General features: G+C 40.8%; 1 protein-coding gene across 1 annotated transcript; it reads right to left on the minus strand.

Annotated features, from left to right (window-relative positions):
- LOC117368590 (vomeronasal type-2 receptor 26-like) lies at positions 1–27396 on the minus strand. Its single transcript, XM_033962320.1, has 6 exons — positions 27170–27396; positions 25107–25398; positions 10943–11776; positions 5931–6158; positions 3909–4032; positions 1–911 (listed from the first exon to the last, which is right to left on the minus strand). The coding sequence occupies exons 1-6, from the start codon at positions 27394–27396 to the stop codon at positions 1–3; spliced, it is 2616 nt and encodes an 871-aa protein (XP_033818211.1).
- Between the last annotated feature and the right edge of the window lie 437 nt (positions 27397–27833).

Consider the following 27833-nt stretch of genomic DNA (forward strand, 5'->3'; position numbering starts at 1 on the left):
TTACATACTGGGAGATTGTTTTCCAATTAAATGCTCCCTTGTGTTCATCTCAGGCCTGAGCAGAATAATGTAGCACTTTGGGATAAAGATACAGCTCAACAGTCCTGTACTAGATAACAGCATTGCAAATATCTCCACAGTTACCATGTATTTGTCCTTTGTACTCAGGTAAACCGGGATGAAGGACACCCAAACACTGCAGAACACCAGCATACTGAAAGTGATCAATTGGGCCTCATTGAAACTGTTAGGTAAACGTCTGGCTAAGAAAGCAACAATAAAACTTAATATAGCCAATAAGCCCATATACCCGATCACACTGTAAAATGCAAAGAGGGAGCCTTCATTGCATATTAGTATCATCTTTCCAGGATCTGTCTGTATGTCGTAGTCTGGGAATGGGGGAGAGATGAGTAACCACGCAGTGCAGATCAGAACTTCACCCAGGGAGCACAGAAGGACCAAGAAGCTGAGTACTCTGGACCCCACCCATTCCCTTAACCTGCTTCCAGGCTTAGTGGCTTTGAAAGCAATGACAACTGTGATGGTTTTTGCCAGGACTGCAGAAACAGAGACTGAGAAAATGATCCCAAAAGCAGTTTGCCGGAGCAGACAGGTCAGCTTCTCCGGACGCCCAATGAATAGCAAGGAACAGAGGAAGGAGAGCATGAGGGAGAGGAGGAGGATGTAGCTGAGATCCCGGTTATTGGCTTTCACTATAGCAGTCTCTCGATATTTAAGAAATATTCCTAGAGTTCCAGCAGTGATTGCACATAATACAATGGCCAAGAAAGCCAAAGCCGCACCCAGTGGATCCTCGTAGGAAAGGAACTCGATGGTTCTTGGAATGCAGCCGTCTCGCTTCTTCATGGGCCACTGGTCATCGGGACATTTCAAACATTTTTCCATATCTAAAAATGAACTGTATTTTTGTCAGCATTTGAATAAAATATGCTATTTTTATATTTAAATTTTTTTTATTGTAGTTTGAAAACTATGAACAAATATATACAAAACAGCTATCTGTAAAACAGATATCAAATATTAAGGACCTTGTCTTATGCCTTAAGTAGTTCTGAGGCGGGCAAGCTTGGTTTACCTGGACAGGTAAGGGTGAGCAAACAATAAAAAATCAGCTATTACACTTTCTCACATTGCACCAGGATTTACTAGTTAGAAAAACCTGTTGATAGATAGGGCCTAATCCAAGAGCAATTGAGAATGTGATATTGATAGCTAAATATATGAAAATTGGATAAGCTGGAATAAAATTATCAGAAATACAAAAATTTAAGACAGATTTTAAGTTAACATATTGATTTGACACATGTCTCATGTGCTGGACTGGTACGGGAAGGAAGGCTGAGACATTCTATGATTGATAACCACCATACCAACAGATGGGAAAGCTTAAGTTTATAGGGCTTCTTTGTGCTAAAGAGTGACCAGCCTGAACCAGGCCAGTCCTCAGGGAAATGTAGGCAGACAGGAGTTGGCTTTTGTCCTGGTATCCACATACCAGGGGGCCCTAGGTTTGCCATGACTTGAGTTTGCTATGGGAAAGACAAATCTAAACCACATGTGTATCATGGTATGAATTGATCCAAAATTAAGTGTCAGTAAGTTAGAAAAAATTACATAATAGAAATATTACTTAGGTAGCTATAGGTAATAAGTTAACAAACATAAGTTAACAACAAATATAGATTAGGAATATATTTTATTTTGATTTTCATATATCTGAAATCCTGAAGAGATCCTGATAAGGCCACAGATGGTGTTTGACCTCTGACCTTGAGCAACTTTTTTCTACTTTTTAGAATCTTGATGGGACGGGTACCTGCTCTTTCCATCTTTTCTTTGTTCAGTCTTAGTGAGACAGAAATGATTTTCTCAGTATAGAAAGGACATAAAAGCTGAGGAGTTTTGTAAGTATATTACAATATTTGTCTATGTATTTATTCTTTTTATAAAATATGTAAGCTTAATGTGAGAATGTAACTTTGTAGGTATAAGAATGTTATTTGTGAGACGCCTATATGAAGCTAGCCTTATATGGGAACAAATAATGTGGACCAATTAGACTGCAGATGGATTGTAACGAAGGAATGTCATCATTTAGGATAGATATGGACGTGTAACTGGTAAAACGTTGGAATTTTTTATGAGCAAGGCCAGCTTTTAGCTTCTGTAATAATTCTCATGATGCAAATGATACTCAATTGAGTACTCTTATGATCTAATATTGATAACTAATAAAAAATAAGATTTTGGATTTTATTAAAATATTTTGCATCATTATTTTTTTCTCATTTGATTTTACAACCCTAGAATAGCTATAAGTACGCTTGTGTGCAATTATCTTGATCAATATTCATTTCAAAAAATAACTACAATCAATCAATTGTAGAGAATTCTAAGTTGTGTATTTCCGTATGGGAGAGACAAGGCGGATATGAAACGGTAAGCCCACACCTTGGTCCAAAGTGTATCAATACTGCATTTCCCTAGAAGAGTTTTCCCATGAGTCCATATAGCGAAAACGAGAAGGTGCTATTTTTAAGGGAACAAATTTAAGTCTGAAGCTCACATTTTGATACATTCACTAAAGAGGAACAACAATATTTGGGTCAATATTCATCCACCATGGTCAGCATTTTTTTTTTCTTCAACACCAGTTGTGGCAATTAAATAAAACTCATATATTCAGTGCCAATATCTGCTGATTCTGCTGCCCTTTCATCCAGATATTTCTCCACCCACTGCCTCAGTACTATCTGGATTTTCAGCTGTGCTTTACAAATCAGTGGTAGCATTGGCTAGGGGAATTATCCAGATGAAGGTGGAAAGAAATTTTTTCACAGGGCACCTATCATAAAAGGGTAAGAAATTGCCCTACTTATGAGGGTACTATTTCATTAGGAGAAGAGTCGTATAACAGGTTTGTTACACTTTTAATTGTGAATCTACGGTTCATTGACTGGGTTAATCACACAAAGGATTATTTTACATGAGCAAAGTACATGCAACATGGCACATACTTTTCAACTAGGCAGTATTCTTGAAAGAGTTTTTACACATGTATGTTACCATGTAATTTACAGCTTAAGTTGCTGCCCTGTAATGGAATTATTCCCATTATAGCTTTCATTATCCAGGTAATTACTTTTGAATATCAGGCACAAGGAAAGGGAAAGAGGGATGAAGCAGGAAGAGTCTGTGAAAATATTTCTTTACAGAAAGAAAACTTTCCTCTTTTACAAAGCTGTGCAGCCACAGCTCAGTAGCTCATTAATTCCCAGTGGGCTTCAGTTCAGTTACCACAGTAATCGCCCTCATAAGTGACCCGAATGATTAAAATGTACCTGTGGAGCCACACTGCTAAAAGAGCACAACAAATGAGTATACCCGTGTACCCTTTTGTGCGCCCTGAAGAATTATAATCTAATATTTGGTTGAGCTCTTTCTGTATGTGTATTAGCATTGGTCTTCTCGTTTATTCTTGTTTAAAATTTCTGGAATAGAATAACTGTGAATGTCACAATACAAACAGACTCATTTTAGTAAAGTTATCAACCATCACAATAACTTCTCTTGTTAAAGCAGGAGCTATTAAGTGTTCCTAAGATAGCAGTTATGTGAAAAATACAAGCTGTGGAATGACACTTCACGAGAAACCAAAGGCTCGTATGTTTGCTGTGGTGTTTTATTGGTTTAAATACTGTCATATTGATTTTGTTTTAATATATGATATCAGTTTACCTTTATTTATTGTGCATGTGAAGTAGTAAACTGCTCAGAAGTGTAACAATGGATGGGTATAAACATAATAGACAAAGTGAAATTAAGTTTCTTCATTTTTTTTATTTTATTATATCCTTTTTTTTCTTGGTTACTGTTTTTCTTACCTGTTGCATTGGAGAACTCTCCCTCAGCACAAGGGACACAGTCATAGCAACATTTCGGGCTCCCCTCTTTGGGAGCCTTCCTGTATCCTGGCCTACAGCTCTTGCTACACACAGAACGAGGAGTCTGAGGAACAACAGCAAGGACAACTTGTGAGCATTCACAGGAGACGGCTTCTATTTCCCATGCCCACATAATCCCAGAGTCATTTTGAGAAAGACATAAGATAAAGGTTTCCCTTCTCTTATCCTGCTTCTTCTAGGTATTTCTGACACAGGTATGTATTATTAATGTTTTGGGGTGGGTGGGTGGGAAGGGAGAAAGTGACCACAGAGGGAGTGTGGGGTGTGATTACTTAATCTCTCAGTTTAGGTATCTTTTTAACAGATGCTTTTAAAACAGGTCTAGCTCCGAACATTTAAATTCTGTCCTGGACATCTTTTTGAAAGATTCAAATATCCCCGCAAGATATCCAAGTCTAAGCATGCCCAAAGCACACCCATAGCACACCACCAAAACACCACTCTTGAATTTTGGATGCATAGTAACTGAGACGCCTCTCCAAATGTCCTGAAAGTTGGTTATGAAAATTGGCACTTGGACATCCTGATAATTAAAACGTCCAAGTGCCAGTGTATGCCGTTTTTGGATGTCAACTATATTATCACAATTAACTAGGTGAAGTAAACTTATTAATCATAGAATAACCTTCATCTAACCGTGAACACAACAGCAAATCAGCTAAAGCAAAGTATCCAACACCGCGATCAAACCAGCAAATCAACCAAAACAAAGTATTCAAGAGCGTGATCAAAATGAAGTATCCAAGACCGCGATCAAACCAGCAAATCAGCCAAAACAAGTATCCAAGACCGCGATCAAAATGAAATATCCAAGATCATGATCAAACCAGCAAATAAGCCAAAACGAAGTATCCAAGGCTGCGATCAAACTGAAGTATCCAAGACCGCGATCAAACCAGCAAATCAGCCAAAATGAAGTATCCAAGACTGCGATCAAATGAAGTATCCAAGACCGCAGTCAAACCAGCAAATCAGCCAAAACGAAGTATCTAAGACAGCGATAAAAATGAAGTATCCAAGACCATGATCAAACCAGCAAATCAGCCAAAACAAAGTATCCAAGACCGTGATCAAAATGAAGTATCCAAGACCGCGATCAAAACAGCAAATCAGCCAAAACAAAGTACCCAAGACCACAATCCAACCAGCATATCAGCCAAAACGAAGTATCCAAGACCGCGATCAAAATGAAGTATCCAGGACCACGATCAAACCAGCAAATCAGCCAAAACAAAGTATCCAAGATCATGATCAAACCAGCAAATCAGCCAAAACAAGTATCCAAGACTGCGATCAAAATGAAATATCCAAGATCACGATCAAACCAGCAAATAAGCCAAAACGAAGTATCTAAGACCACGATAAAAATGAAGTATCCAAGACCGCGATCAAACCAGCAAATCAGCCAAAACAAAGTATCCAAGACCGTGATCAAAATGAAGTATCCAAGACTGCGATCAAACCAGCAAATCAGCCAAAACAAAGTATCCAAGACCGTGATCAAAATGAATTATCCAAGACTGCGATCAAACCAGCAAATTGGCCAAAACAAAGTATCCAAGACCGCGATCAAAACAGCAAATCGGCCAAAGTGAAGTGACTGAGATTGAGCCTCCGTGATGGATTTTATTGATATTAATGAACTGAATCGGGTGCAGCTACTTGTATATATCTAGAGCTCAGCTAATATTGACTTCTTCTGGTGTCCAGATGTCACTGAAGTATGACAGACACTGTTCCTGGTCCTCGTGATCCCACAGCACAAATGCCAGCCACAGAACGTGTACCCAGGTCTCCCACAAAGTAATTTACATACTGTCACTGAGCTGGTGGTCCAATGACAATCTGATCTTTTTAATGCCAGCCAGGATGACCTATAATACTCTCTCTTAATATGAGGATGCTGACCCTGAGTATTAGAACAATGTAATTCACCCTCACCTGTTTAAAGAGTGGTTGCCACCGGATGGCGCTCTCGTTGATGAAGAGTTGTTGATCGGAAGGGGCAGAAGGATGAAAGCTGCCCACAAGGGTTTGGATGAGGGCTCCATTGGGCAAATAAATACAGTTTAGAATGTCATATCGAGTGGGAGTGTCCCCTTTCTCATCAAAGAAAATCTCATTTCCAATAGAAGGTTTAAAATGAATATTCCTAAGAAAATTATTCAGCTGGAAAAAAAAGGAAACAATCAGGAAATTGCATGGAGAAAGTGCTGGAAACTCACCTGAACGTATGAGGTGAGGTACCAGAGAGCAATATTTTCAGTACCAGTGAGAGGTCACTAGATGTGTAGGCATGACAAGAATGCAAAGTCTATATGTAAGAAAGGTATATGGCAGGGGACATTAATTTGTGTTTTAGCAGATATGGGAATTTTATAAAGGTAAATTTCTATCTACTATAATAAAACCCTAAGCGCGCATGCGCACTCCTACCTGCATGTTCCGTGATCCATATGTCCATGGTGGTAGGAGTGCGCATGCGTGCTTAGGGTTCTATTACCTTGGAAGAAAAACGGCACCACACCCGCGGAACCCCAAGGATGTTCTGAGCGAAGATATTTTTAAGTTCTAAGCCGCAGTGGTGGCTCCTCTCACGAGCCCCACCTGAGTCAGAGAAGTCTTCCAACGCAGATGGGGATTGAGAAACGAGCCGCCGCGGCAGCTTTAAACTTAAAAATACCTCCAGCACAGAACTAAACGGTCGACAAAAGAACGTCATCATTGCATGTGATCCCAGACGCTCCTCACGCACACTAGCGGGCAAAACAGCTTCCCATGCACCCACGCAACCTCTAAGCGTTGTCCACCCTGATCTTCAGCTCCTCCAGGTAGCGGCAGACCTATCCACAGCCAGTAAGTACTGTAAGGCCCTCTGTTGCTCTTCTGTCCTCCTCTTCTAAACAGCCAGATGCTGGACAGGGGAATCAGGTAAGGGATGCTACAGTACAGGGGGAGCAGGGAAGAGGTGCTGCTGAGCAGGGGGGAGGAAACAGGAAGGGAGGCCTACTGCTGGACAGGGGGAGCAGGGGGGCTGTAACAGGAAGGGAGGCCTACTGCTGAACAGGGGGAGCAGGGAAGAGGTGCTGCTGGGCAGGGGTGAGGTAACAGGAAGGGAGGCCTACTGCTGGACAGGGGGAGCAGTGAAGGTGTGCTGCTGGACAGGGGGGAAGGTAAAAGGAAGGGAGAAGGGCTGCTTCTGGACAGGGGGAGCAGGGAAGAGGTGCTGCTGGACAGGGTAGGTAAAATGAAGGGAGAAGGGCTACTGATGGACAGAGGGAGAAAAGAGAGACAGAAAGAAAGACAGACAGAAAGCAGCCAAGGAGAGAAAAAAAAAGAAAGACAAAGACACACATCTATTCTAGCACCCGTTAATGTAAAGGTCTTAAAGACTAGTTGATGCATATTTACCATATTTATTCAATTTTCTATACTGTTCTCCCCAGAGTGTTCAGAACGATTTACAAGAATTTATTCATGTACACATTCATTCTTCCCTGTCTGACCCAATGGGCTCACAATCTGTCTAATGGACCAAGGTCCAACAACTTCACTCCCGCAACAAGTTCGCCTCCTCTTGCAATTTGACCTCTCTGCCGCTTTCGACGTTGTTCATCACGACATTCTACTTTACCAACTTTCCGAGATTGGCATCACCTCCACTGTCCTTGAATGGTTCTCAAAATTCCTTCGTTCCCGTTCCTACATTGTCAACATGAATGGCACCTCATCCTCCCCCTGGACACCAATCTGTGGAGTCCCACAAGGTTCACCTCTATCTCCTATCCTCTTCAACATCTATATGTCCTCCCTAAAACTCCTCCATCTATCCCCCCTTGAAACAATTTACACCTATGCTGACGACATCCTTGTCCTCCTCGAGACCGACTCGAACCTCACTGATCTCTCACTGAACATATCCTCCTGTATCTCAAACCTCCAATCTTGGGCCCACACCGTCCAAATGAAATTGAATGAATCCAAGACAAAACTACTTTGGCTTGGCCCAAAATTAGCTCAGCTACCCCCCTCAATCCCACTGTCTTCTGGCTCGTCTCTGCAGCTCGAATTCTCCAGCAAGGTCCTGGGCGTCATCATTGATTCTACACTGTCCTTCAATGACCACCTCAACTCCCTGGTAAAAAAATGCTATTTCAGCCTTCACATGCTGAGGTCAGTAAGATCCTGTTTCCATCAAAAACATTTTGCCGTTCTCGTCCAATCCATCATCCTCTCCAGACTGGACTATTGCAATTCCATCTTCATATGCCTAACGAAGAAAAACCTCCACAGACTCCAACGGATCCAAAATGCCGCAGCCAAGCTTATCTTTTCTAAAAGTAAATTCGATCACGTCTAACCACTACTTTCCAAGCTTCACTGGCTTCCGATAACTTCCAGAGTCCACTTCAAATGCATCAGCCTAACTTTCAAGATCCTCCACGGCATCCTTCCTCCATTAATCCCACTCTCCTGGAATTCCTCGAATCGTAGTACCTCCAGACCTACCCAAAAATTGAAACTATCCTTCCCCTCACTAAAAGACATTTCCCACCCAGGAAAACTGGGGTCTTCCCTCCTCTTCAGATTCACCGAGCTCTGGAATATCCTCACCTCCCCCCTTCGGAACCTGAGTGCTCTCCAACCCTTCCGAAAACATCTGAAAACCTGGCTTTTCTCTAAAATCTAACTCTCCCTCCTCTCTGACTTTCTAGCTCTCTAACTTTCTTCTTCCCTCCGATCTTCATCTAACCCTTTCCCTGGAGTTCCTTTCTCATTACATTCCCTGTAAACCGTGCCAAGCTCCACGACCATGGAGATGGCGCGGTATAAAAACCTAAGGTTTAGTTTAGTTTAGGATTAAGGGACTTGCATAGGGTCAGCATGGATTTGAACCCACAACCTCAGCATATTGAGGTTGTAGCTTTAACCACTGCACCACATGCTTCCCTCCTTGTTGTTACTGTCACAATGGCTTGGTTTCCCTATATTGATACTACTGGCTTTGAATTTCAGAAATCTGCCTTGAACCGTCAAAGGAAAAGCAAAATACAAAGGTCCATATTCAATTCAATCTTGTGTGTTTGGTTTTCAGAGCATCAATGCATTAAGAGATAGTTCTTCGTATTCCACCCCTCCTTGCTTTTTAGGTGCATCTTACAGCCCACATCCTTATAGAATAGTGGCACAAACCCACATTGTGCTAGAATTAAGAGGTAGAGAAAAAAAGGGTGGGGAACAAAGATACCAATGTAAAAAAATAGTCCCAACAAAAAAAAGATGGGATAAACAATAGTCTGTATCCTGATGACTTTTTATGGCGTGAATCTGTGGCGGTTACGAGGGGCCGCTGGAAAGTTCTCAGCCCAACCAAGAAGAGCATGATGTGGAGCCATGAAACTTGCAAGTTATTCCACACTTTTCATTTCAATGAGGCAAATGCATCTAGTACTACTACTGTTTATTATTTCTATAGCGCTGAAAGGCGTATGCAGCACTGTACATTTTAACATACAATAGACCAGGGGTGCCCACACTTCTTTGGCTTGCGAGCTACTTTTAAAATGACCAAGTCAAAATGATCTACCAACAATAAAATTTTAAAAAAAACCACAAAGCACACTGTACGCAGAGAAAATGTTATTTATATTCAGGTTTTTTTCAAAGAGGTCAAGGCAGATGACTTTAAAATATGCAATGTCACCTCAGTAACAACTATACAAAAATAGACAAATATACCCCCTCCCCTTTTACTAAACTGCGATAGCGGTTTATAGTGCAGGGAGCTGCGCTGAATGCCCTGTGCTACTCTTGACACTCATAGGCTCCCTGCGCAAAAAACTGCTATTGCAGTTTAGTAAAAGGGGGCCATAGTGCAAAATATAGACAGCAAATATAAATTTTAAAAATGGACATTTTGATCACTAAATTGAAAAGAAAATCATTTTTCCTACCTTTGCTGTCTGGTGATTTCATGAGTCTCTGGTTGCACTTCCTTCTGACTGTGCATCCAATCTTTCTTTTTTTTCTTTCTTTTCTCCTGCATGCTTCCTCTCCTCTAGACCTCATTCCATTCCCCAACCAACATCTCTCTCTGTCCCTCCATGAGTCCAACTTTTTCTTCCTCTCTCCCTGCCTGCCACCTGACACACTCCATTCTCTCCCCCAACTTTTTCTTCCTCTCTCCCTGCCCCCTCCTCCCCTCTTTCTCTCCCTGTACCCCCTTTCTTTCTGTCTCTTTTTTTCTCTCTCCCTGCCCCTCCCAAGCCACCACCGCCATTTTCTCCCTGCTTCCCAGACACCGCAAAAGCCAGGCCCGTATACCCACTGCACAAGGGCCAGGCTCACAAGTCTCCCCCCCACCCGACATTGGGAGGGGAAGGCTTGTGGGCCTGACGATTGTGCAATGGCTGCACATGCCTGGCTTTTGCAGCGTCAAGGAAGCAGGGAGATACAAAGGCAGCACAAGTGTATCGCAGAGAGAGAAATACCCATGGGAGAGGAGTTGGGGAGAGAGAGAAAAGAACTCACAAGAGATGGGGTTGTGGAAAGATAAAACGAGGGAGATAAAAAACCCATGGGGAATGGAGGGAGAAGAATCCTTGAGGGGTTAGGGAGAGAAATGTACCTGTGGGGGGGAGGGAAAAGGAAAAGCACTATAAGGGTACAGAAAGATGAGAAGGCGACTAAGGAAATGGATGAAAGATGGGACGTGTCAGGGACAAAACTGGTGAAAGGTGGGGTGTTGGGAAGGGTGAGACTAGTGGAAAGGAGGCCTGGGGCGGGGTCATGTGACCTCTTTGTTGACTTCACAAATATGGTAACCCTATATTCAGTATCACTTTGTGCTTGGTTGGCTGTTTGTGTGTGTCTTTGTTTTCTATATAAGCAGGTGTCTATGTGTTTTTGCCTCGCTCACACCTCCTGCTTTGTAACATCTGGTGTCATTTTACCTGCCATGGTTGGAATCTCTGCCACAGACTCTCTCTGAGAGTAATCGGTCCTTGTAAGGGCTCTGCCGTGTACATTTGATGTAAAGCATGTGCCAGGGCATAGACTGCTGTATAAATATTGTAAGAGAACCTGAAATTATAGACATCATACAGAGAAGAATCCAGTCTACGCAGCGTCTCAAACCCAGTACAATTAGGCAACCTATCAAAATATTTCCAACTATTCTTCTTTGTGCCTGGCAGCCTACATCTGAAATTTATCTGCCAAATTAATTTCAGTAAAACATCATCTGGAAACATGGTAGGATTCACACTATAAAGGAAATCCTTGAATCCAGGAATTTCACCTTTTGGGATAGAAAATGCTATCGAGCCATTTAAGATCTGGAAAGCTTTTCCTAAATCGAAATCTGTAATAATTGGCAGATTCGCTGACAGAATCCACACTTTCGGAGGTATTTCATGATTTCTCCATTCTTCGAACATGAACTGCTGGAGCAGATAGACCATACTACTGTAGAGGACTATCACGCTGCAGGTGGAACTGCGAATCAGATGAACAAACTCAAACATAGTTTGAGATTTCCCAAACATTGGTATCATTGCTAAAAACTCAACACAACCTCCGCTCTGAATAATTGCCCGCTTAAGTTCTTCACCAGCTGATTGTCCTTGATAATCAGCCGATGTCAGGATCCCAACCCAGGTCCATCCAAAGTGCCGGAGTAACTGTATAATAGCGTCATACTGAGAGCGCTCATTAGGGACCATTCGGAAAAAGGATGGAAAGAGAATCCGGTCACTGAAGATGGGATCCATTGCTCCATAACTGATCTGTGAAGGACACAAAAAATGGCATTTTAGAGAGGAAGCCTAAGACTGTACAACGCAGATGGAGGCCCATTTCTCAACTACTGTCAAACAGGATCTGTTGACACACAGTCTGCTCTGTGATACATGAAAAATGGACATTCTTGCATGAACAGTCATTTTACAAAGAAACATCTATGTTATAAAATAACCACACCCTCAAAAAGCTGCTGTCGCAACAATGTCCTTACTGCTGCTGAACACAGAAAATCAAGCAAACTATAGGGCTGCATTGTTTCTCCTTGCAGCTACTGGTCTCGCCCACTGTTGACATCACTTCAAGTTCCAGGGCAGTGCAGGAAGCCGTGAGGAGGAAATCTGCGGTTTGTTTGTTTTTCTGTGTTCAGAAAGGGGTAGATGCTGGATGAGGGGGAGTAGATGCTAGATGTGGGAGAGGGGGAGAGGAAGGACAGACACTGGATAAGGGTTGAGAAAGAGGGACAGAAAAGGTTCAAAGAAGAGCAACTAAGATGATAAAGGGGATGGAGCTCCTATTGCATGAGGAAGAGCTCTTCAGCTTGTAAAGAGACGACTGAGGGGAGATATGATTGAAGTCTACAAAATCCTAAGTGGAGTAGAACGGGTACAAGTGGATCGATTCTTCACTTTGTCAAAAAATACAAAGACTGGGGGGATACTCGATGAAGTTATAGGGAAATAATTTTAAAATCAATAGGAGAAAATATTTTTTCACTCAGAGAATAGTTAAGCGCTCGAATACGTTGCCAGAGATTGTGGTAAGAGTGTATAACATAGCTGGTTTTAAGAAAGGTTTGGACAATTTCCTCGAGGAAAAGTCCATAGTCTGTTATTGAGAAAGACATGGGGGAAGCCACTGCTTGCCCTGTATCGGTAGCATGGAATGTTGTTACTGCTTGGGTTTTGGCCAGGTACTAGGGACCTGAATTGGCCACCATGAGAACGGGCTACTGGGCTTGATGGGCAATTGGTCTGACCTAGTAAGGCTATTCTTATGTTCTTATATGGAGGAGAAATGGGAGATAGGGATAGATGTTCAATAGAAGGGGGAAGAGAGGAAATAGATGCTGGATGTGGGGGGTCAAAGAGAGGGGACAAACATTGGATAGAAGGGGGAAAGAGGGTAGATGCTGGATATGGAAAGAGGATAGGGGAGGTAGATGCTGGATGTGGAGGGGGATAGAGGAGGCAGACACTGGATGGAAGAAGGTGACAGAGGAAGCAGATGCTGGGTAAAATGGAGAGAAAGAGAGAGGGAGCAGATTCCGGGTAGAAAGGTAAGAAAGAGGAGAGGGATAAGATACTGAATGGAAGAGAGAGGAGGAGCAGATGCTGGATAGAAGTGGGAGAGTGTCAAATACCGGATGTGGGAAAGAAGGAGGATAGGGTTAGTGACTGGGAAATAAGAGGAAGTGAACTAGAAGAGCCAGAGTGAGAAAAAGATGGTAAGTGTAGTTAGAATCAGTAAAAAAAAATAAATAAATAAAGGGAAATTGTAAACTGTATAGTAGGAAAGAATTAAATCTGGACAGAAGCAGATAAATAAATTGAAGAAAGCTGAATGAAAATGGAGAGAAAAATAAGAAATTGACAGGAAATCATGGCAAGAGTTAAGAGAAAGACAAGGAAAACAGAAATCAGATACTGGGATCTACAGAATTAGAAAAAGTAATTGGGCAAACAACAAAGGTAGAACAAAAACAATTTTATTTTTTGTTTAGAATAAAGTAGTGTGGTATCTAAGTTAATAAATGTTGCCCTGGATTGGGATTTTGCCAGGTACTGGTGACCTGGATTGGCCATTGAGAGGATGGGCTACTGGCCTTGATGGACCATTGGTCTGACACCGTAAGGCTATTCTTATGTTCTTACATAAAGATAATGAAAATGAAAATAAGGCGATATCTCTCTATTGGACTAATTTTAATACATTTGTGGCCAATGTTTGGAGACCAAACCCTCCTTCCTTATGTCAGAACAGGATACCATAAGATCTGTATACTGTCCTGACCTGAGGAAAGAGGTTGTGGCTTCTGAAACCTAATTGAAAAATATATTTAGTCCAGTAAAATAATTTCATCATATTATTCAAATATTGGTGTTAATTTATAGTATAATATAACATAGTAACATAGTAAATGGGGACACTAAAGACAGAAAGGGGCACTAAGGACATGGGAAGGAGGCACTGGGGCACTAAAGACATGGGAAGGAGGCACCGGGGGCACTAAGGACATAGGAAGGAAAGAGGGAGGGAATAGAAAGGGACAATTCTTGGGCCTGAGTGCAGAAAGAAAGAAATGAAAGAAAGGATACACAGACAGAAGGAAACGCAACCAGAGACTCATGAAATCAGTCACCAGACAGCAAAGGTAGGAAAATGATTTTATTTTCAATTTAGTGATCAAAACTTGTCAGTTTTGAGAATTTATATCTGCTGTCTATATTTGTCTATTTTTCTATAGTTACTGAGGTGACCGAGCTTGCAGAGATGGGGCAGAAACAGGGTTTTAAAATTTTAGTCCTAGTAGTTTGCCGGTCCACAAAATAATTCTTTTATTTCTGCCAGTCCACGGGTGTAAAAAGGTTGAAAACCACTGATGTAGAGTATGCCGGCTTTCTTTTTCGCCAAGCCGTGCTCGCATTGATCAATCTTCTCCTCTCTTGCAACTTCCTGTTTCCGGTTGCATCAGAGGAGAATATTGAACAAATGAACACCCGCACATGCGGCTGGGCGAAAAAGAAAGCCGGCATACTCTACATCTAAGGTGAGATGGAGGGAGGGAGATGGCGGAACACTGCAGTCGGTCGGGTGTCTGCTGTTTTTGTATCACTGCCTGCCTGCGCTCACGTTCCAGATCCTCCTGCATTTTTAGTGTGCACAATTGACCTGATCCGAGGTATAGGTGAACATGGGGGACACGTCATTGAAAGGGAGGACAAGTTAATTGATTTATTTTATGTTCGGTTTTTACTACAGGGCAGAGGCACTGAAACAGATTCTCAGTGCAGTAGTAGTAGTGGAAGAACTCTCTTCTGTCTTCATGGTGTTTCGCAGTACTGAGGCTTATATGGATGCTGCGGGGACGGTGACGGGGCGGTGACGGGGTGGTGAAAGGGATGGCGGTGACTGTGACGGGGCGGTGAAGGGAACGGCGGTGACGGGGCGGTGCAGAGGATGGTGGGCCGGGGACGGTGCAGTGACGGGGACAGATTTTTTCCCCGTGTCATTCTGTAATAGTAACATAGTAAATGACGGCAGATATAGACCTGAACGGTCCATCCAGTCTGCCCATAAATTATACCCATTAAATTAACTTGTCTCTTCTTTGATATTTCTGGGCCGTAGACTGTAAAGTCTGGTATTGTCCTAGGTTCCAAATGCTGAAGTTGTCATCCGAGCTCCCTCCAGCCTATCCAACCATCCCATTGTTTGCAGGATATTTACCATAAAGTCTGGCTAGTAACATCTTCATGTTCCAAATTAGTTTACTTCTGCTTTCTTTAAATTTTGCAGCATGCATCGGTGTCGCATTGTGACTTGTTGGAAGTTCAGTTTAATATTTGTTTACAGATATTTCTATTTTTAATTTATGGTTAGTTATTTTATACTGCGTGTGGGTCTGTGTTCTATGTATATGAAATTGAGAAATTAGGTTCTTACCTGCTAATTTTCTTTCTTTTAGACTCTCTTGACCGATTCCGCTGTCACTGATGGGTAATAGCTCATTATGATCAAATGTGAAAAATTACAGTTTACTGCAAAGCAGACAAGATCCCCACAAAGTACACCACTACCAAAGTGCTACTAAAGTGAAGGAAAGTATCTGAGAGCACCACTCAAAGGATCATAAAGTTTGTCGCCTTTGATATATGTGGTGATGGTTTTCTTTCGTCGACAACACCTTCACTCTTTTTATGGCGTTTATCACAGCTTAAATAATCTCACATTAAATGTCCATTTAATCTTTTTTTTTAACAAAAATTCTTTATTCATTTTCAAACTTACAAGTGTGACAATATGTGCAAACAAATTAACAATAAATATATCACTTAATAATAATCAATAGTACAAATGATATACTCTTATCTCCCACCCTTTCCTATCATATGATCAATACCTTATACATTATATAACAATAAAATTACCCCCCTCCCCCCTCACAATTGAACTTGTAAATTTAAGGGGGGGAAAAAATGTCATCTAATCAGTACAATACTTTGTAAATGGCTCCCACACATCTTGAAATTTCCTGAAACATCCCCGCTGTATTGCAATAAATCTCTCCATTTTATAAACATGACATAAGATTCCACCAGAAATTATAATTTAATCTACTCCAATTTTTCCAATTATACGTAATTTGTTGAATGGCATCTCCAGTCATTATAAGTAATAATTTGTTATTATTTGTAGAAATCTGACTTTTTGATCTCATTGCCATACCAAACAGCACAGTATCATATGATAATGCCACTGGGTTGTCTAATAAACAATTAATTTGGTCCCAAATTGATTTCCAAAAGGTCATAATAAATGGACAATCTAATATAATAAAATGCTAGGCCGCGCATGCGCACTAAAAAAATCGTGTTCCCTGATCCGTCGCGGGAAAACGAGTGAGCATGCGCGCCCCTGGCTCTCACTGTGCACTATGCTCAAGCTGACGCCACGGCTCCTCTCTCGAACTGCAGCAGGATCGAGAGAGGAGCTGCGGCGAGGGCTTTCAGGACAGAATATGATTACCATGTTTCTTTAGGCAGCCCCGGTTGTTTACTTGGATTCAATATCAGCATTAGGGTTCGCCGGCCGCCAGCCGTGAGAGCCGGGTGAGGAAGGCCGCCGCAGCCTCACGGCTAGGTAGGGGGACAACAATCGCGCTTATGCTCAAGCCGCCGCCACGACTCCTCTCTCGAACCGCACCAGGATCGAGAGAGGAGCTGCGGCGGGGGCTTGAGCATAAGCGCCATTGTTGTCCCCCTACCTAGCCGCGAGGCTGCGGCGGCCTTCCTCACCCGGCTCTAATGGCTGGCGGCCTTCGAACCCTAATGCTGACATTGAATCCAAGTAAACAACCGGGGCTGCCTAAAGAAACAAAGTTTCACGGTGCTTGGCCCGCCAAACAATTCCTGCTGTTGCCGAAATTTGCCCCTCCGTTCCTTCCCTTCCTCCATCAGGTACAGTTCAGCTCCGCCTATGTTAAAAGGAGCTGCTTTGAAATTGGAGCCCTGCCGCCCCTGTAACACGTTCCCTCTGCCACGGTCCCATATGTCAGAGAAGGGGCGGGACCAAGGTAGAGGGGAACGTGCTATGGCAGTGGCAGGGCTCCGATTTCGACGCGGCTCTTTTTAACTTTGGTGGATTCACTGCACCTGATGGAGGTAGGGAAGGAAAGGTGGTTGTGCGCTGTTGAGCCCCTCTTTGCCCTCAGACCCTCTCCTAACTGCTCCCTCCTGTCTCAGACCACTGGGGGGAGATGCCTGTCTTCAGCTGCAGGGATGGAGGGAGGGAAGAAGAAAGAAGGCCCTGGCAAGCGAGTTATCAATAGCCAACCATAGCCTGGGACCCCTACATGATATGAATAATGACCAGACAACAAAAGGTAAGAAAAATAATTTTATTTTCTGTTTTGTGATTACAATATGTCAGATTTGAAATGTGTCTTGAGGGAGGCTGCCGCCGCGGCTTTGGACAGAGGAGTACCATTTTCGTGGGAGCCGGCCTTCGGAGAGGCTTGGGACGCGGGGACGGATGCGGGAGGGGCTGCCGCTGCGAAGGGCTTTGGTGGGGGAGCCAGCGAGAGCGCGAGTGTGGGGACTTTGTAAGCGCGGATTGGTCAAGGAGCCGCCGCTGCCAAGGCTTTGAAATTGCTCTCCCACCGTCACTCCCTCCCGCCCCGGCTCTGCCTCTGCCCCTGCCCAGGTTCAAAAGCAGGAGAGGCGGTTAATCTAACGGCTTAAACACTAGTAGAATAATAAATGGTCAAAAGTCCCTGCTTTGAGATGACATTGCCAACATTTATTAGACTTAGAGCTATCCAATTTTTGTAACCGAACAGGGGTCCATAATGCTCTATGCAACAGAAAAAACCAAGTTTGTCTCATAGATGCCGACACTGTACATCTCATCCTCCAAGTCCAAATTCGTGGCCATTGAGACGCAGTAATTTGATGCTTAATCTGAATGCTCCAAATGTCTCTCAGACAAGTGTTTGGTTTCTTTTTAATAAATCCAGTCAGCAATTTATACTACTGGGTGGCCTGGTGACCCATGATGTCCGCCTGAAAGCATAAGAACTCCATACTATATTGATTATTAAGGTTTTTCCAGTCAGGGAACCCCGCCTGAATGGCATGCTTCAGTTGCAACCATCTAAAACTTTCTGATTTATTAAGGCCATATTTATGTTGCAACTGTGAAAATTCAAGCATTTTACCATTAGAGATAACATCATTTAATAAACGTATTCCTGCTATCATCCAATACTTCCAGGTGAGCCTTTCTCTGCCAATTTGAATCTTGGAGTTCAGCCATATAGATTGATTTGTAGATTTGTGAATTGGAATAGTTGTTAAATGATTTACATAACGCAATGTTTTCTATGTATCAGCTATCTTTACTGTAACTAGGATTTTGATATTGAGCACATGGCAAAGACGTAATGGAGACATGAGTTACCATTCTAGCCGCAACCAATCTGGGAATTAATCCATGAGCTCTGGGAGGACCCAATACATACCCAGGCGCAAAATATAGGCTTGATGATACCTATAAAAATTGGGAAAGTTTACCCCTCTCTCTGAAATTGGTCTTTGTAAAGAAACCAATGCCACTCTAGGAGTTTTACCCAGCCAAATAAATTTTATAAGAATGCTATTTAATTTTTTATACAAAGACCCTTGAAAATAAACCGGCAATATACCCATCTGATAACAAACCACATGCAAAATCATCATCTTGATAGTTTGGATTCTCCCCCACCATGAAAGATGTAAAGGATTCCATTGCTCACACATTTCTGTAACCTTCTGTAATAACGATTTTTCATTTATTTTCATTGTTTCTTCCATCGTATTTTTAATCCAAATGCCTAAATACTTTATTCCATCCTTCCTCCAAAGAAAGGGAAACAAATCAAACAAACCTTTTGTACAATGGAGATTGAGTGGAAGAATTTCTGATTTACTGCAATTTATCTTGTATCCTGAGAATTTTCAAAATTTCTCAATCAATTCAAGTAAGCAAGAAATGGTTGTCTCAGGATTTCTCAAATAAAGCAGTATATTATCTGCATACGCAGAGACTTTATACTCCCTGATCTCTACGAGGAATACCCTGTATCTCCTCTGCTTGCTGAATAGCTAATAACAAGGGTTCTAATACAATATCAAAAAGCAGAGGAAATAAGGGACAACCTTGTCTAACCCCTCTTTGCAACCTAAAACCTTCTGAAAAATTATTATTAATACACAGTTTAGCAACAGGGGAGCTATACAACGTTTGAATCATTTGTATAAATCCTGAACCTATATCAAACCACTCCAAGGCTTGATACATGAAGGTCCATTCAACTCGATCAAAGGCCTTCTCTGTTTCCAGGGATACAGAAAAAGCCGGATCATTTAAGGCTTTTGACAAATTCAACATATGTAAGGTCAGCCTAGTGTTATTCGAAGAATGTCTCTGAGTAACGAATCCTGTTTGGTGCATTCCAATAATAAATGGGAGAGCTTTAGCCAAACGTATAGCCAATGTTTAGCTAAAAGTTTTCCATCTACATTAATTAAGGAAATAGGCCTGTAGTTTGAAACCAGTGTGGGATCTTTATTTGTCTTTGGTAAAACTATAGTTAATGATTCTGCCATGGTACCTGTAATACAACCTTAATTAGTTGAGTCTGATATAAATTTAACAAATAAGGTAATAGGGTAATTTGGAATGATTTATAAAACTCTACAGTAAAAACCATCCCCACCTGGAGCGGATCCAACTCTAAGGGACTTCAATGCTGTTTGCAACTCATTTATTAATATTGGCTTTTCTAAACTTTCTTTTATATGCTCAGGAACTTTTGGTCCCTTAATTAATTTTAAAAATTCTAATCCATCCTTTTCTTTGTCTAAATAAGGCTCAGATCTTTATAAAACTTTAAAAATTGTTTTAGAATAGGACCAATTTGACAATAAGTATTCCCTTTTATCGCCACAAGTTTTGTTTTCCGTTTTTTTTGCTTTTAGATAATTTGCCAATAATCTTCCTGCCTTATTTGAATTCCCATAATGCAATGCCTGTTGAAAAAATTAAATCTTTTCTTATCAATTTAGAAGAAATCTCATTATATTTCCCTTTAGCTTTCAAGAGATCCTGTAGTGTAGAATATTCCCATTTTTCAATTAATTTTGATTCCAATATCTTTATTTCTTGTTCTAATCTAGAAAATTGATTTTTAATTTGTTTTTTAATATATGCTGAAAAAGAAATAATTTGATCTCTCATGGTGGCCTTAAAAGCCACAATGTTTCCATTAAGATATCCTCTGTATTATTAATTTGAAAATAATCATTTATTTTTAATTGAATTTCTTCTATAAAATTTGGTTCTACAAGCAATGTATTATCGAATCTCCATACAGATCTAATAGCATACCGGTTAATTATTTTAATTTTAATCCTCACCCCACCATGATCAGACAAAATAATTGGATCTATGGAGGCTTGTATAACTTGTTGAACTAATGTACTTGAAACAAATATATAATCTATTCTGGAAAACGATTTATGAACATGGGAGCAAAATGAAAATTCCCAATCATTAAAATGAAATATCCACCATATATCTTTCAAATCACAATTTTGTACCAAATTATCTAATCCTAATGATTTCATAATTCTGCTAGGTTTTTTGTCCATTAAAGGATTTATAACAGCATTAAAATCCCATGCCACAACTAAATTAGAAGCAGCCAGTGGTTGTAACAATTGTTGTAGATATCTAAAAAATTCAATTTGATTTGAATTAGGTGCATATACATTGAAAAGTGCCATGGTAGCGTTTCCCAGTTTCATGTCTACATGTATCCATCTTCCTGAAAGATCAGCATTAATCATCTTAAAAAAAGCATTACATTTCTTATTAATTAAAATTGCTACCCCTGCCTTTTTCCCTATAACTGGGGCAAAAAAACAATGTTTTATCCAATCTCCTTCCACTTTTTTGGACTCTAAGGCTAATAGATGAGTCTCTTGAATGTAACATATATCTACATTCTGTTCGTTTAAAAATAAAAGTGTTTTCTTCCTTTTTATTGGATGGTCGAGGCCATTAACATTTAGCGGAAATAATTTAAACTCCATTAAGAAATTTATTTTTTGAACACATGAACCATATCACATATATTATCTTATTATAATTTTTCTTTACAAATCTCATTTCCCTTAAATTGCTTTGTAAAATTCCCCCTATTATCTTATTATATATTCCCAAAACCCCTTCCCTATTTCCTCCCATAATCCCTCCCTTTTGTGAAAACTTGAAAACATAAAATCAGACAGGCCACCCTACCCCTCCCCTAAGCATCCTATTTCATTATATCATTCTATATCTTATATATTATATATCTTTCGACTATGGAGGTATAGAAGAATAAAGTTTATTATTATTATTATTATTATAGAGAATAATCAATTCATATAATTACTTTTAATATTATAATTGATTAAAATATTTACTTTCAGCATATTTCATAAGTCTCTACTTTAAACTATTTCCATAACCAGGTGTAACAATAAATATTTCATTATAAACTTAAATTAATATAATTATCTTGAATACATAGGAATTCACCATGTATTTCCTCTTGAACTTATCAAAAAGTTCCTCTTTTTTTAAAAAAAATATGAATATATTACAATGTTTCAGTCTATCTATTCTGTACTTCATAAAATTTAGTATTATCCATTCATCCATTTCATATTATTTATTCATATGGGTAAAATTATATAATAGAATGCATTTTAGAATTCATCCAATTAATTGATTAATCTATATTAATAAGTTCATTCAGTAAAAATATTGTTTATATTCGTAATCATTTATTAGTGACCATTTCTAAACTTCAGAGTCAGGTCATTGATAGAAGCACAATAATGACCTTTATTGCTATCCTTGAAACAAAGAGCATCAAACTCCATGCTGAAGAAGCTGCATAAAAGCCTACCAGTCAAAAAATCAGAAGAGGAAGGAGACCCACACAGGACCACCGGGGGCACTCAAACCAGACCACTTCTGGAGCCCCATCAGTACACAGGCAGCCTGCAGAAGTGACCCAAAAGATGGCTGAAGTTGAAAACAACCTCAATTGTTGAACTGATGACTGGAAACACCTGCGAGCTGTGGAAACACAGTCTACAAGTAGAGATATGCAGAATTCCCTTGACTCAACCAGAGCCGCACATGAACTCGCCTACTTCACAGAAACCAACCACCAGTCACCAGCAAAGACATTGAGCATTCAGTACGAGGAAACAGAGAGAAACATGAAAACTATAACTCCAACGAGTCTTTCCTCAACATCCAGAATCATCCATCCTCCATCTGTAATCGTTTTTTGCTTTTCAGACTATATATACTTTTTTAAACCTTTAAAATTTTTCTAAAGTTTTTTTCTTTTAATTTTTATTTAACTAATTCCTTCTCAGTGCATTCAGTCTATTGATGACCACAGGAATAATATGGCACCCTTTTGCCACACTATTCTTTCATTATTATATCCAAAAACTGACTCTATTAAGAGCAAACTATTACTTATCTTAAATGATGCCCTTGATCATTTTTTAGCACAAAGCCCAACTGCTGTGATTTGGGTAATTCTGGAAAAACTGCTAATTTTCATTCATTCACTATACAGGGCCCGTTTCGTTGCTCAAAATGCGGCTTCCTAAAGGGTTAACTGTCGGTTCTTCCTCAGCATTCATAATTGACGGGGGAAGTCTCGTGGGCTGGCTGTTGCACGTGGCCATGGCCATTCCCTGCTATGGAGGGGGAGGGATGGAGCATGTCAGCTCCGGATCTGCTTTGCAGCAGGTGTGCCGTCGATGGCAGGGAGGCATCCTGATGGCAGCGGCTTCAGTTTGGGGGGGAAGGGGGAGGCAGGGATTACCAGGGAGAGGCTTCTGATAGGCAGGGAGGTGTGCAGCGGGCATCAGACGGAGGCAGGGAGGCATACCGACAACAGCGGCGGCTTCAGCGGAGGGAGGCAGGTAGGCTTCAAAGTGGGTCAGCTTCAGGGGAGGGAGTAAGGGGATGTGCCAAATGCTGGAAGACAGTGAGGGGGAGGGGGCACAAACTCAGGACACTGAAGGAAGGGAGGGGGCATGAACATGGGACACAAGGGAGGGAGGAAGGGGGCACTAACTTGGGACATAGGAGAGAGGGAGGGAATAGAAAGTGAGAGAGAGGGAAAGAGATGGTGCAAATGGGGAAAGAAAGAGGAAAATTGGGCATAGAGAGAGAGAAATGAGGTAGAGATGCATGGGGAATAGAAGGATGAGAGGGAGAAATTTTGGATATGGTGGTGGAGAGGGAACAGAGGGATTGATTGAAGGTGATGCAATGGTGAGGAGTGTTGGAATGTGGCATGGTGTTGGAGATTGGTGATAGAAGGAGAAATGGGCATGGAGCTGGTGGGCAGTGGTGAAAAAGTATCTGGGGGATAAGAGAGGAAGAAAAGTTGGACTCATGGAGGGACAGAGAGAGATGTTGGTTGGGAAATGGAATGAGGTCTGGAGGAGAGGAAGCATGCAGAAGAAAGGAAAGAAAGAAAGAAAGAAATATTGGATACACAGTCAGAAGGAAGTGCAACCAGAGACTCATGAAATCACCGGACAACAAAGGTAGGAAAATGATTTTCTTTTCAATTTAGTGATCAAAATGTATCAGTTTGAGAATTTATATCTGCTGTCTATACCTTGCACTACATTTGTCTATTTTTCTATAGTTGTCACTGATGTGACATTGCATATTTTAAAGTCATCTGCCTTGTCCTCTTTGAAAAACACCCGAATATAAATGATAATTAATATTTTATCTGCGTACAGTGTGCTTTGTATTTTTATAATTTTGTAGTTACCATTATGTATTGATAAGATAATAATGTGTGTATATGAAAAATCGATAAAAGAAATTGCATTACAATTAGTACTATTATTATGGGGGGTGGAGTCGGGGGCGGCATTAGGACAGATCTGGGGCGGAGCTTGGGCTGGGGTACTCAGTTGGTATTTGTTAGGGTTAGGGGTACTTGGCTTGAAGAGGTTGAGAAACACTGTACTATACCAAAGTTTTGGTCTCGGTCTCCACCTGCTGGTCATAATGAGCTATTACCCATCAGTGACAGCTGGTCTAGAGAGTTTTGACAAAGAAGGACATGGTTTTGTGTTAGCATTAATTGTGCGAGATGGATCTGTACTAATCTGTATTCTTCAGTTTTCCAATAGGTTTTTGATGATCTAGTACCCATTGAAGTATTTGTGGTAGTTTTTTTCTAAGTAGGTGCTGGTTATGTGACTCGTGGAAGTTGCTGCTATTTTGGTATGGTAGGGCTCTATAACCCCTGATTGGCACTGTCCCAGGCATATTAGATAGATTGTGAGTCCACCAGGACAGGGAAAAATGCTTGTAAAACCATTCAGAGCTCCTCTGGGAGAACGGTATAGAAAATTGAATGAATGAATAAAATTCTAGATTCCTACTCTGTCCTTCCTACACCTGCTTACTGTCTCATTCTATTTATGCTTTTCCAAGCTGATTCTTGGATGCCAGTTAGCCCTCTGGGCTGGGAAGGATTCTGCATATATGTTGCTAAAGCATGCTGGGGTCTTTCTTGAGCTACTTGTTCACTGTTCAATTTGAGTTTACATGTTGCTTCTTTGGACAGAACAGTTGTTTTTGATGATTTTCCCCTTGATGTCTCTACTTCACATTCTCTATTGGAGCTCTCGGTTCTTGGGAATTAACTGCAGGTGATGCTACAGCTCCCAGTGAAGTAGAGAAAAGCCACAAAAAAAATTCAGATCTAATTCCTTCTGCATATGACACAACCACATGTCTAGAATGTCTCGCCTACAGTATCTTCTGGAAAAGATATTATCAAGGTAAGGACATAATCTCTTTTTAACCCCAGACTAAACAAAACCATGCTCTTCAAAGAAACCATTTATCCTCACGGTCAATGTTTTTATTGACCAGCATTTAAAAATAATAGATTGTTGATGTCAATCCTCATTAAACACATCCAACAGAGCAGACCAGTTCTACCTGAGGGTAGTGGAAGATTCTTGAAAGCTGTGATATTGAGTAAGTTGTATCTGAAGTCAAATCGCCAATGAAAGCAGCCAGTACTCCTCTGTCTTCACAGCTGTAATTAGGGACTGGCACTTGTCTCCCAGACAACAAGCTCAAGGTTCCATGTATGGCTCTTAGCTCCCAAGCACAGGAGTCATAGATCCGATACCCCAGGGTAATGTTGGGTAAGAGTTCTGCATTGTTATTGACCTCTTCCACTGTGAAGTGAAAAGCCAAGCGGTGTCGATAATAGCGGATAACATACCTGTGGAAACAGAGATACATTTTATTGAGATGTCAGAATTCAGCATGAATTAGTTTACAAGTGATGAGGACATTCTTCATAGGATCTCCATGAGATGCCATGTTTGGGTAGATATTCCATGTGTACCTGACCAGGATGAACGGAGAGATGCTGAAATGTTATCAGAAATTAGAGAGGCTAACGAACTGGGTAACACAATCATACTGGGTGATTTCAACTACCGCGATATTGACTGAGTAAATATAACAGGGCATACCAGAGAGATAAAATTCCTTGATGAAATCAAGGACTGTTTTATGGAGCAGCTAGATCAGGAATCAGGATAAGAGGCGAAGCAATTCTAGACCTAGTTCTTAGTGGAGTGCATGAATTGGTGCGGGAGGTAATGGTGTTGGGGCTGCTTGATAACAATGATCATAACATGAATCAGATTTCATATAATCCTTGGAATAAGTTCACACAGGAAATCCAATACAACAGCACTTAACTGTAAAAAAGGTGACTATGATAACATGAGGAGAATGGTAAAAAAGAAACATTGAAGCAGCTGCAAAGGTCAAAAATTTACATCAAGGATGTTATTCAAAACTACCTTTCTGGAAGACCATTCACTCTGTAATTCCACCTGGGGTCACCAGAAGTGATCGATATCTCTAACTACTTGTATGTGCATAGAATGCCAGAGATGAACTTCACTCTTACGAAAGGCTATGCTGGATGTCAACTCAAGTTCTCTAATTTACGGCAGCCATTGACCAAAGGAAAGTTTCCTTCTGGAGAAGCATTAGATAAATAAGACAGCAGAGCCACTAGAACTTTCTTAAATTCTTTCAGTATCCTCTGTTCCTGGCACCTCTTATGTCCCTCCCTGATTCCCATCAAAATCATCTAGTATTTTTTGTCACTCAGGCTGCATTTGGGAAATTACTAAGTGCAATTGGTGGCATGCTTTTTTTTATTTTTTATGCTACTATGGCTTAATCCGCAGTTTAAAATACAAAATAGCCTTGTTAAAATTACCCAGAGGGCAAGAATCTTGTATTTGGATTCTATGAGCTGTTTCATTTGTATTGTGCTGTCATTTAACATATCTCTATTATATGATTGTTTTATAGTGCTGTTAAATGGATTTAATTCCAAGTTTACCTCTTTAAGCTTATAATTGATCATTTTACTATTATTAAGCTGTTAACCAAATTGTAAGAATTGCCTACCCCTGGTCTAGGATAAAGTACCAAAAACACCCTGTCATGGGAGCTAGGGAAGTCATTTGTGACACCATCAAAACCTTGGAATGACCCAAAGTTGCCTGACATGGCAACCAATTAGTAATTTGAAAGCGTAATAACTAATCAGACTGATTATGTATCCAGCAATCAAAGTAGCCATGTAATATTCTATAAACAAGCAAGCTTAATGTATCCAAGCAAGAGTGGATTGAGACTTCTACAAATTTGCTAACCTTTGGTCGTCTCCTCCACTTGGCACATTTGCTGTATATTCATCTTATTGATGCCAATGTTGTAAGCTGACAATTTGACTTATTAATTTAACATTTATTTGATGCAGCATATGTGTTGTAGTTGTCATTGTCAATAGACAGTAAAGGTGAGCATCCACTATCTCCTCCTCTTAGGGAGAGGAGGAGATAGTGGATGCTGCAGATGGGCAGACTGGATGGACCAATTGTCCTTTATTTGATGTCATGTTTCTATTACCCTGTTCAACTTTTTCACTCATAACTTGATTTAAGCTTCAAGAAGCTACTTACAAAATGCAATCCTTAGAAGCTGGAGGCTCCCTGAAGTTTGTAGAATCAAGGGGATTACTTTGCATGTGAATCTGTAAGATTCCACCAAGGATCAGGTCTCCGTCCTTATGGTACATGGACATGGACAGGTCTTGTCTGATTTTCAGGTTAAACCCAGTATCTTGATTCACATCTTTCTCAAATAGATGAGCAACAATCAGAAACATGAAAGAGAGAAGGATCAACATAACGCTTCCCGGAGTCAGATTTTCCAGGTTTAGGTGCTGGTGATGTGGTTTTTTTTATTATTTGATCAGATGAGCCAGAAATACTATTCTCGGGTCACCAAGCTATTGGCATGGCTGTGAGATTCATATGCATTGATGGAGATGTGATCACCTCCCAGTGAGAGGAATACTGTCTGACTCTCTACACAGTCCCAAAAACAGCTCTTTAAAAGCAAAACCAGCTCTTCAAAAGCTATGTGGAAAAACAACCAGGTATTTTCCTCAGTGATTTCAGACAAAATATAAACCACCATAGAATGTCCTTGATCCAAGGTCAACAATCTAAATAACACTTCAGAGCAGTAATCAGGAGGAACTGTTATTACAATCCTGTGGGGCACAACGAGATGAAAAACAGATTTTTATACACAGGTGCAGTAAAGAGGAGCTTCCAAGAA

This window comes from Geotrypetes seraphini, chromosome 10 (assembly GCF_902459505.1).
Source record: "Geotrypetes seraphini chromosome 10, aGeoSer1.1, whole genome shotgun sequence".
In the NCBI taxonomy this organism is placed as follows: Eukaryota; Metazoa; Chordata; class Amphibia; order Gymnophiona; family Dermophiidae; genus Geotrypetes; species Geotrypetes seraphini.